We start from the raw sequence: 12,723 nt of genomic DNA on the forward strand, positions 1-12,723 counted from the left end.
GAACTTTAAAACAGAATTATCAAACGGATTTCAAGATATTTATACATAAGCCCACTTACAGTATTTTGTTTGAAGGATTTCGGTTGCAGTCTTCTGGAATCTGGTTGCTCTTTCTACTGGATTTTACAGCTTCGAAAAATGCACTCTCTTAGTTCTAATTCCAAGTGATAACTCAAGATTTTGGTAACAACCATTTCAGAGATTGAGGGTGCTATTTATAGGCCTAAAATCTGACTGTTAGCCTTTCTAATTAATGACCATAATCTGCCATTAACAACCTTTATTTCATGTTAAATACTTCAGTTACAAGTCCTGAGCAGAACCAGTAGCTATCTGCTGGAATCTCGCTACTGAACTCTTCTGCTGCTGGATTTTGTCTGCTGGAAAATACCATCTTCTGAAATATGAGTTGCTGCTGGAATTGATAGCTTCTACTGAAATCTGCTAGCTGCTGCTGCTGCAACTGCTGTGCTACTGCTGGAATTTCAGGCTCTCACATCCCTCCCTCCTTATGAGAAGTTTCGTCCTCGAAACTTGGCTATACATGATCTTCAAAGAGATAAGGGTATTGTGCTCGCATCTTTTCTTCCAACTCCCAAATAGCTTCTCTTTCGGTGTGGTGGGACCATTGTACTTTGACATATGGAATAGTTCGTCGTCTCAGTACTTGGTCTTTGAAATCCACAATTCGAATCGGAATTTCTTCATACTTCAGCCCTTCATTTAGATTGCTCTCCACCAGAAGTGGTCCAGCTTCCAGAATGTGACTTGGATCAGAAATATATCTCCTCAGCTGCAAGACGTTGAATACATTGTGAATTCTTGACATGTCGGGTGGAAGTGCTAATCTATAAGCAAGTGTTCCCACTTTCTCAAGAATTTCAAAGGGTCCGAAGTATCTGGGATTCAGTTTCCCAGCCCTATTGAATTGGATAACACCCTTCATGGGTGACACTTTCACATATGCCTTCTCTCCAACTTCGAATTCCACGGGTCTTCTTTTCAAGTCAGCCTAGCTTTTCTGTCGATCTTGTGCAGTTCTCAATCTCTCCTTAATCACATCAACTTTATCCACTGTTTCTTGGATTAGTTCGGGTCCAACGATGGCTTTTTCCCCTACTTCATCCCAATACAGTGGTGATCGACATTTTCGTCCATACAGAACTTTATATGGTGCCATCCCAATACTGCTGTGGTAACTATTATTGTAGGCAAACTTGATTAAAGGTAGGTGCTCACTCCAATTACCACTGAAGTCTAGAGCACATGCTCTCAGCATATCTTCTAAAGTTTGAATTGTCCTCTCTGTCTGGCCATAGGTCTGAGGATGATAAGCTGTGCTGAGAGTGACCTTAGTGCCCATAGCTTGTTGAAAACTCTTCCAGAAACAAGATGTAAACCTCGGGTCTCTGTCTGATAATATGCTAGCTGGAACTCCATGCAATCGTATGATCTCATTCATGTACAATGTAGCTAGCTTGTCCAAATTATAGTTCATGCGGAGAGGTAAGAAATGCGCAGATTTCGTGAGTCTATCTACGATTACCCAGATGGCCGTCATGATTTTGTCTAGACTTTGGTAACCCGACAACAAAGTCCATGGAGATATGTTCCCATTTCCATTCTGGAATTTCTAGAGGTTGCAAAAGTCCTCTAGGTCTTTGGTGCTCTGCCTTGACTTGGTAGCACACGTGACACTTGGAAACAAATATTGCCACGTCCTTCTTCATTCCACTCCACAAAAAAATTTTCTTCAAATCTCTGTACATCTTGGTAGTGCCAGGATGGACTGAAAATTTCGACTTATGTGCTTCTGACATTACTTCTTGTCGAAGGTTATCGATGTCTGGTACGCACAATCGTCTTTTCATCCACAAGATTCCTTTGTTGTCCATAACGAAGTCTGGTGATTTCCCTTCTTTAGCTTGCTCTTTCAGTTTCACCAAAGCGGAATCTCTATCTTGACTTATCTTGATAGTCTCTCGAAAGCATGGTTGTGCTAAAAGTGATGTCAGGATCATCTTACTCATATTCTTTCGACTTAAATCATCTGCTACCTTGTTGTCTTTGCCTGGGTGGTAGCTTATCGTCAAGTCGTAATCCTTCATGATTTCAATCAATCGCCTCTGCCTCATGTTTAACTCTTTCTGAGTGAACAAGTACTTGAGGCTTTGATGATCGGTGAATATTTCACATCTAGCACCATATAAACAGTGTTTCCAAGTCTTGAGTGCAAATACCTCTGCTGCTAACTCGAGGTCATGTGTTGGGTAATTCTGTTGATACGTCTTCAACTGTCTCGACGCGTATGCAATCACCATTCCCTCTTGCATGAGTACACATTCTAACCTCCTTTAGATGCATCACTGTAGATGGTGAAGTCTTTGCCTTCAGTTGACAATACTATCACCGGAGTTGAGATAGGCTTCTTCTTCAAAGTCTCGAAGCTTTGCTCACATTTTTCACTCCATTGAAACTTAGAATTCTTCTGTGTGAGCTTGGTGAGCGGTATGGCTATTGAAGAGAATCCTTCAGCAAATTTTCGATAATAGCCTGCTAGTCCCAAGAAGCTTCGAATTCCTGTCACATTTTTTTGGTCTAGGCCAATCTGAGATTGCCTTTACTTTCTTAGGGTCCACAGATACTCCTGCTGCTGATATTATGTGTCCCAAGAATGCGACGCTCTCTAGCCAGAATTCGCATTTCTTGAACTTGGCGTACAGTTCCTTTTTCTCTCAGCGTTTGGAGGGTGAGACGAAGATGTTCTTTGTGATCTTCCTCACTTGACGAATATACCAGAATATCGTTGATGAATACCACCACAAACTTGTCAAGAAATGGCTTGAACACCCTATTCATGAGATCCATGAATACTGCTGGAGCGTTGGTTAATCCGAATGGCATTACCATGAACTCATAGTGTCCATATCTTGTTCTGAAGGCTGTCTTCGGAATATCGTCTGTCTTGACCTTCAATTGGTGGTAGCCTAACCTTAAGTCGAGCTTGGAAAAGTCTGTAGCTCCCTTGAGTTGGTCAAACAAGTCATCTATTCTTGGAAGCGGATACTTGTTTTTGATTGTGATCTTATTCAGCTCTCTGTAATCAATACACATTCTCATGCTTCCGTCCTTCTTCTAAATAGGACAGGAGCTCCCCACGGAGATGCGTTTGGTCGAATTTGCTTCTTATCCAACAATTCTTGAAGTTGTTCTTTGAGTTCTTTCAACTCTGCTGGAGCCATACGGTATGGTGCTTTTGAGATTGGTGTAGCCCCATGAATCAAGTTGAGCTCAAACTCCAATTCACGGTCGGAGATTGTGCCAGGGAGTTCTTCGGGAAAGACGTCCGGAAATTCCTGAATAACTGGAATATCCTCTATCTTTAGAGTAACTTCGTTATTTACCTCGCTGATCGATCCTTGCTAGTTAGACTTTCCAGGTCTGAGAAGTAGAAAGGAAGGATTTCTGTTCCTTATCTTTACCACGAAGTACGATTTATTCTTGGATTGGAGTTTGACATTCTTACTCCGACAATCTACCATTACATGATTCTTGTCCAACCAATCAATTCCCAAAGTACACTGTATAAGATCGGCACTGAATATATGTGTATCCATACTTATTTTATTCTATCTTAAAATTAACACGATTACTAACTCAAATCTTGAAACCAATATAGAATCTTAGAATATAACTCCTTATCAGCCGATTGCTTCAAGTCCCAATAATTATAACTTAGTTAAAATTCCTTTCAACCTTGAACGGAAGAAACTAAATCCTCAGACAATTCTTATTTTACTAAATCTTTCCTTAATCAAGACTACGAGTCCAGCATGTTTTAACACAAACAAGTTTCATTGGAGGTCCTTCACTTAGCATCCCAAATTTAATGTACATATCATTAATTATTGACACAAAATTTTTCCTACATCTGAATTTCAAAGCTTATATAATCATTATCTCATATTTTCATAAATAATTTATTATTCCCGAGTCAGACAATTCATCTTAAGTCAGAAGCTTATCTTCGATAGGTAAATTCCCAAAAATGTAAGTCAACTTATATCAAATAGGTACACTCCCAATATGATTCAACTTATCTTGGTACATTCCCAAAGAATATTACACTTCTTTCTTTTCGTATGATAATACCAATCTAGTCTACCTTATCATCTCTCCATTATCACTGTTCTTTTTTTTTCCACTACATCTATAGGTACTTCTTCTTCTCTAAGCTCTTAATGTAGCTACTCTGATCAGTCATAATCTTCATCCAAAACAGGAGAGTGAATGTTCAGAATTGATCTCAACAGTACATGTTGAGTTATAGACAATTACTGGAATGAACAAAATCAGTACTGTCTATGCATTCAATGGAAGAAAATAGCTCAAAATTTTTCGGTCTCAGAATTGCATGAAAATTTTACTAAAAATCTTTCACATCAAGAACATGAATGGTACCAAGTTTGGTGTAGAAATGCTAAGCCATTTGGAAATGAAAATTCCTCAAAGTTTCGAAAAGTTGGAAAATTTTACGGAAATGATGATATACCTATCTAAACGAAGGATTTTGAGGTTCGTCGGCGGTGCTACAATGATTGAATGGTTCTAGGTTAGGTTCTCCTCGTCGAGAGCTTTCCAACGCCTACTTTTAATAGTAAAAATTCCTCCTGGATCAAAAGTTATGGCCGTTTGAAGTTTGTGCGAAAAACACCTCAACTTCAATGCCATTTGCAAGGTCTACTGCATTCGCTTGCTGGAATACACTGTCTACTGCAATTCTGATGCTACTGCAATCAGTCTGCTGCTTTTCCAGCATTGTCTGCTACTTTCCAGCACTGTTAGAACCAATATGATGCATTCCGAGTCTACTGAACCAGTCTTCTGCATTCAGATCTACTGGTTTCCATCTACTGGTTCTGATTTCGGGCTACTGGTTTTGGGTCTACTGGTTTCCATCTACTGGTTCTGGTTTCGGGCTACTGGTTTTGGGTCTACTGGTTTCCATCTATTGTGTTTCGGGCTACTCGTTTCCTTTACTGATTTTTCCCAACTGTACGTAGTTAGTCTATATTTTCAGTAGTCTATACAGTAGTTAATTTTCAGAAGTCTATTACCGTAGCTTATTTTCAGTAGTCCATCTCAGTAATTTTCAGAACTTATTTTCAGAAGTCTATCAGAACTTATTATTTCTAGTTCCTCCTCCCCAGATTATGAAACCTGGTTCGCTCTGATACCACTTCAATGTCACGCCCTGAGACGGGGATTGGTTGACACCGGCGTTGCTCTCAAATTTACATTCGAAAACAACAAGCCTCAGAAGTACAAAATTCAGAAACCAGTCTTTTATTCATAATACTGAATATTCAATGTCTGATACAACTCAATTAATAATGTTTTACAGCGGAAATGTAAAACCAGAATTACAATATCTAAACAGATGCAGCGAAATTTAAAATATAAATCAGAACTGAGAACAACAATCTTCATCACCAGACCCAAAATTGAATCTGCTCTTCTTCTTCTAACTTTTCTTCCTCGTTCTTATCTGAGATGAGTTTGGTGGGTGAGTGATATGATTGTCACTCAGTAAGCAGGGGCGGGAATAACTCCCAGTTTTCGAAATCATTTTCAACAGAAACAATAATACAATAATATACAGAAGCTCATCTTTTCAGAATTCAGAAATCACAGGTTTCAGAATAGAAATCAGAATTAGTAAGCACTGAGCACGTTAGTGAATTTCATGGCTAAACTGATATCAGTCCCCTATATGTTCTCTCCTCTAAGAGGTGAGGCCAGAATCAAAATCAGAATTCAGAAATGTTCAGAATATATATTTCTACCATTAGATCACTAGGGAGTTTCAGTGCTTCAAAATCATATATAAGAAATCAAACATACAGAAACTGAACTTTAAAACAGAATTATCAAACGGATTTCAAGATATTTATACATAAGCCCACTTACAGTATTTTGCTTGAAGGATTTCGGTTGCAGTCTTCTGGAATCTGGTTGCTCTTTCTACTGGATTTTACAACTTCGAAAAATGCACTCTCTTAGTTCTAATTTCAAGTGATAACTCAAGATTTTGGTAACAACCATTTCAGAGATTGAGGTTGCTATTTATAGGCCTAAAATCTGACTGTTAGCCTTCCAATTAATTACCATAATCTGTCATTAACAACCTTTATTCCATGTTAAATACTTCAGTTATAAGTCCTGAGCAGAACCAGTAGCTATCTGCTGGAATCTCGCTACTGAACTCTTCTGCTGCTGGATTTATCTGCTGGATTTTGTCTGCTGGAAAATACCATATTCTGAAATATGAGTTGCTGCTGGAATTGATAGAGATATATAGTTATATATATATATATATATTGAGTTGCTGCTGAAATATGAGTTGCTGCTGGATTTATCTGATAGAGATATATAGTTATATATATTCTTATGGAATGATAGGATTTTATTGATACTAATATTGTCATAATTATACGTGCTTAATTTCTCCAAAAATTTCATGATTAATTAATTAAAGAGAAAAATGTAAGACTGCATGACTGACTAAGGTTTCTTCGAATTTTAATTAGCTTTAATAAACATTTTTTGGATGAATTTTAATATGTAGCTAATCCATTTAAAATATTTTACGCTGTACTTGGATTGATATATTTGAGAAGATGAATTTTAAATCCACTTCATATTAAATTGTATAATTTTAATAGTACTCGTGATGAATTTCAATTGTACCCAAGATAAATGCATTTGAATAATTTGGTCTTATTCCGATAAATTGCTTTCATTTTTAAATATTTTAATTCATTTTCATCGGAGACACAATAATATCTGGCGTCATGTCATCAATTTTTTTTATATATGTCATGTCATCATTTTCAGCTAAATTAAACATCATCACTCAAGTGAAAAAAACTAAAATTCATGAAAAAAATAAAAATTAGTGAACTAAGATTATAAAATTACCGAAATAAAACAAAAAAAAAATGTAAAAATAATATTTTTCTATTTGTAAATACGAGGAATAGGGAATTTTGGTGTTGGATCGTCTGGCTGCGAATGTGTACGTACATGTTGAATTGTCTGAGAAAAATGCTTATCAACTTTGACAAGTCACAAGGCAGACAGGAAAAATTAATGAATAAAAAATAATACCCAACACAAAATATCTTTCTAAGTCAACAGACATTTAGAATGTTCAAACTTCGGGCAAGACTACGTGGAACGGTCTTACATTTGACTTTATCATGTTCCGTCCTCCGTTCTGCCTATAAAAATACTCGCTTCTTCTCCTAGAATTTATCCACACAAAAAAAAAAAGGCATCTCTCAAATATTATTTACATTATTCGTTGAGTTTATTGATTTCTTGAAATCCAAAACATTAAAAAAGGGCGCGCGCGCACACACAGAGAGTAATGGAATCATCACTTCAACTTTTGTTTGCTTCCAGTCTTGGAATGGCTGCGTCTGCTGTTTTGTTTGTGATGGGAAGATTGGTGTTTTCTTGGTATATTTTACCTTATTTGGCATATAGACAGCTTATGTCGAATGGGTTTTCCGGGCCGAAACCTAGTTTCCCGTTGGGAAACTTAAACGACATGAAGAAGAAGAAGGATGACAAGATAGACTATTCTATCTCCCCATCTACTTCTTCTTCTTGCAAGATATCCAATGATATCCACTCCACTGTGTTTCCGTACTTTGTCGAGTGGCAGAAATTATTTGGTAAGAATTGATTGAACTTTTTAACAAGAATTGATTTGTAAAAATTTTGTTCTTGCTGCATGACTGGCAGGAGATCGAATAACTAAGCATCTTGTTGACTAAAACCTGAATGTCCCAAGAATTTTTTGGATGAATAAATTCTTGGGAAGACAGGTGTTGCATGCATGCCTGCGTAGCACAAGAACACAAGCATTGTAGCTTGTTATACAAGTTTAATATTGAGTATGAGACTGAAATATTTCGATTTTTATGCAGGGAAAGTATTTGTTTACTGGCTGGGAACGGAACCCTTTCTTTATATTGCAGACCCTGAGTTTCTGAAGAATATGTCTGCGGATATAAAAGGTAAATCTTGGGGAAAACCTAGAGTTTTCAAGCATGACAGAGAACCCATGTTCGGCAATGGATTGCTTATGCTTGAGGGCGAAGATTGGGTTCGGCACCGCCACAGTATTACTCCGGCATTCACTCCCGGTAACTTGAAGGTATAAAATCAGTGTATTTCATCATAAAAACTTTATTTATTGCTAATTCTCATGATGCATAAGATTCAATTCTTTGATAATTAATCGATCCACCATATTCCTGACAGGCAATGGCAGGCTTGATGGTGGAATCAGCAAATAGCATGCTGGACCGATGGGTCACCTTAATCGACTCCGGACACCCAGAAATCAACGTCGAGACAGAAATCATCGTCACAGCCGGCGAAATAATATCCAGAACAAGCTTTGGTGTAAGCTATGAAAATGGAAGAGAAGTGTTGGAAAAATTAAGAGACGTGCAAATCGCTCTCTTCAAGTCCAGTCCGGCACGTTGGGGTTCCCTACGGCAAGCTCTTAAACCCTAAACTAACCCAAAAATCCAAGAAACTCGGTAGAGAAATCGATGCCCTCCTCCTGTCCATAATAACGGAACGGAGGAACCAACCACGGCATGGGCAGCCTGAGACAGACCTACTCGGGCTACTAATGGCCCGTAACACAACCGAGGGCCGTCCAAAGGACGCATTGACGACCAAAGAACTGGTGGATGAATGCAAAACTTTCTTTTTCGGCGGCCACGAGACGACTGCTTTGTCTCTGACATGGACATTGTTCCAGCTCGCCCTCCATCCCGAGTGGCAAGACCAGCTCAGGGAGGAGATCAGAGAAGTGATTGGCGATGTGAAGAATATTGTTGCCACGATGCTTGTTGGACTGAAAAAGGTAACATTTTTTGAACATTTATGAAGCATGCACATTTATTTGCTAAGAAAGTAGTAAAATATTCGAATAAAAAAAAATAAAGTTTCGTGAATTTTAGTAGGCTATATTTTATGAAGCCATAACAACACGTACGGAGAGGAAAAGAAACTGGAAATAATGCTTTAAATAGAATCCCAAAAAAAAAAACATTGATTAAGATTTTCATCAAGATTAATAATTTTTCGAAGATAATTACAAATCATTACATAATCTAAAATTAAACCCTTATTTTAATCAAGAATCCTGAAAAAAGAGGTTTTAGCAAGTAGTACTCTTGAGTCTTTGAATTGGTTGACTCAGTAGTGTGTGTGAACACATATATAGCAAATTAAATCAGGGAAATAAGTACAATGAAGGTGATAGTCAAGTTATCATCTAAAATTTCAAAACAGTAAAAAAAAAAAATGGAAATTTTCAAATATAATTATCTTGTCGCGTCGGGTCCAGCTTTGGCGTGTTGAATTTCATTAAGGATGCTCTTGGAATGATAATAATAATAATTATTATCCATACGAAAGTTCTTATAATTGGATGTTAATTGGGCGATTACTTCACATGTAAGAATTAAGAACGAGGTTTCATGTTAGTAAATCCCAAGTCTCAGGTGAAATCTCATATGTAAGATTGAAAACGGCCGCCGCAACGAGGCCGTGGAACTAGCCCGTTTGTCGGGGTTCCTCGGCTCCACCCGCCTACTAGAAGCACAATTGAAAACTTGATTTCATATGCAAAAAGTTTTGTTATCTGACATGGTAAATTTTAACTTATATTAACGTAGAAAGTAGTAATTTTTATCAAATAGTAAAATTAGTTAATTTGATGTGTAATTTTAATATGGATTAACTTCAAGAAACTCTTTGTTATGCAGATGGGATGGGTGATGAACGAGGTTTTACGCCTATATCCTCCGGCACCGAATGTCCAAAGACAATCTAGGCAAGACATTCGAGTGGGTGAATTATTAATCCCGAAGGGCACGAACATGTGGATAGACCTCGTATCGATGCACCACGATCAAAATCTTTGGGGTGAAAGTGTGAATGAATTCAAACCAGAAAGATTCAAGGATGATCCAATATATGGCGGATGCAATCATAAGATGGGATTTTTGCCATTTGGTTTTGGTGGGAGAATGTGTATTGGTAGGAACTTGAGCGCCATGGAGTACAAGATTGTGCTAACCTTAATTCTGTCCAAGTTCTCATTCTCCTTATCCAAAAATTATATCCATTCTCCCTCTATTATGCTCTCACTTAGGCCAACGCATGGGTTACCTTTGGTTTTTAAAAAACTTTAATTTTTTTGGCCTTTTCTACTATGAGAAGTGCACTCTAAAGTTTGTTTTTCCCCCTAGCTAGCTAAGACCATTGGTTTGCCATTTTCCATCCAAATATCATGTTTTAGAAGGTTCAAGGTTATGTCAAATCGGGAGTAACACTTCCGGTGCAGCCATAGCCATTGGATCCACCACGTCTCATGGTTTGAACTACATGACGAGTAAAACTCCCATGTATGACAATCTTCTATTAGAAAGGGATGATGAAATTTTTTTTTCCTTTTTTTTTTTGCACTTTTCGAGGGTTTTTTCTATATAGAATTTAGTTTAATTAGAAAGGGGTGACTGTGAATTTTTATTTTTGTTTTCATCGTCGGACGCCAGATCTCCGTCATTGTTTTGCTATATTGTAATGCTATTTAAAATTTTGTTCGTGTATTTGAATTGATTTATAAGAACTACGCTTCAATTTTTGTATAGCATACATTTCTAAAGTGATCCATGTAATTTTTAGTTTCTTGAATATTATTGTACTATGATTAAATGATTAACTTTGCTGTTTTTAAAAAATATAATAATTGATAAATAAGTTAATTTATTTTTAAAATGTCACAATATCATTGAATTACATAGGACATGTCGATCGAGATTGGAAATTTTACAACTTAAAATTTGTAAAATTAGGTTAATCCGGAGAAAATAATTGACAAAAATGCATCATATGTAAATGCAAAGAATTAAATAGGTATTTCACCTGGCTAGCATGGTTGGCTAGCGTGGTTGATATGATATTGTATTTGCTAGAGATTTATTTAATGTGCACAAAAAAGTAGCATCGATGTGTTTCATCGTCATCAAAAAAATAGAAGTAATTTCATAAAATTTATCAAAAATTAAAATTACAATAAAAACAAATCGGTATAAATAATTTACTGAGCCACGTTGTCCATTTGAAGAATCCTGTTCAAACCCGTGTACTTGTCTCAGGAGCATCTTTATTTGAAACCAAAAATACTCCTTAATTCAAAATGTGTCTGTTGAGATTTAAAGTTGGACCTAACTCAACCACAAAAGTTATCTCAAAGGGAGGATTGTCCAAGCCCATATATACAACTCCCAAGAATTTTATCCAACCGATTTAAGACAACTAGCACACCCCCTTCACGCTCGGGAATGAACATCTGAAGCGTGAAGTTTACAAATGATCTAACTATGGGTAGAACGCGTGATCCAACACATAACGGTGTAAATTGAAAGGACACACAACTTTAATTTTTTTCCTCCCAACAGGGGAGAGATGTGTGACAAAATCCACGTTAAACGAGCTTAATTTTCAATTCTACAATTTATTCCTTTAAAAAAAAAACCGTTTAAAATTGATTCTCATGTTCTTCTATTTAAGATTTTAAAAAAGTCAATTGTACAAAAATGGCAGCAGCAGTAATTAAGGTGATATATCTCTGCCACTTACACTCGATTTCAATAATCATCAAAGAAGTATAAGAGGTGGGTAATAGAAATCACTCAACCAATTAATAGTAGACATTTTTTTCGAAAATTAACACAAATATGGTAATTTTTAACAGAGAATCGAAGATTTACAAAATAAAATTCATAGCTAACCGATATCAGTGTCCTATAATTAAATCTAGTAGAGAACATCAAGCAATCACTTACGGTTTGAAGGAGCAACAATCGCAAATGACTTGTTTTAATTTGCTGCCGCCAGTTGCTGGAAATATTGGTGCCTACTATCTAGGCTGATTTGTAATAAAGAGAGCTGCGTCTGTATGATTTCCTCCATTGTTAATGCTGTTAGCTACGGGCATTAAATACTTGGATATAATATAATATAATATAATGGTAGAACCCTCTAGTTTTATCTTATTGCATGCCCTTTCACTCCTTCCAGGGGCAGACAAAAAGTTGTGTTCGGGCTTCATTTCACACTCAAGATTTTGAACTATATTTCCAAAAAAAAACAATTCGCCATTTATTTTTTAGATGTTATATTCGGTTTGCTTAAATTTTTAGATTAGTTTGTCAATAAAATATTGATTTGAAGATTTTGGAGATAAGAACCTAATTGAAAAATATATTTTGTTGAATATATATTGTAATTATTGCGTTGGATATATATTGTGATTGTTGAACATGTTATCGAGATAGAAAGATATTATCTTGATTTATATTAGAAGGTAATATGCAAGAATTTGAACGAGTTTGTCTATTTTGGATATAATGAAGTTCTCTATATATTAGAATTCATCTTCATTTTGAAGATTGCCGGGAGTGGCCCATGTGTAGTCGAGAAAAGTCTATGAGATTTTAATGTCAAATCATCCAGAGTTAATTTGTTGGTTGTTGCTTGTATGCACTAGTATTCATTCAGACATTTTTAGGGAGAAGAATGCGAGCTCTCGGGAGAGAGCGAAATTTCTTGACTAGACCATTTTTT

General features: G+C 36.5%; 1 protein-coding gene across 1 annotated transcript; it reads left to right on the forward strand.

The window, feature by feature from the left end:
* Positions 1-7,228: 7,228 nt before the first annotated feature.
* Positions 7,229-10,635, forward strand: LOC142517732 (cytokinin hydroxylase). The gene is given in 5 exon segments (XM_075620136.1): positions 7,229-7,742; positions 7,998-8,227; positions 8,335-8,550; positions 8,552-8,950; positions 9,858-10,635. Coding segments are annotated over 5 exon segments (1,584 nt in total). The 5' UTR covers positions 7,229-7,432; the 3' UTR covers positions 10,287-10,635.
* Positions 10,636-12,723: the final 2,088 nt, after the last annotated feature.

Source organism: Primulina tabacum, chromosome 1, assembly GCF_025594145.1.
Source record: "Primulina tabacum isolate GXHZ01 chromosome 1, ASM2559414v2, whole genome shotgun sequence".
NCBI lineage: Eukaryota > Viridiplantae > Streptophyta > Magnoliopsida > Lamiales > Gesneriaceae > Primulina > Primulina tabacum.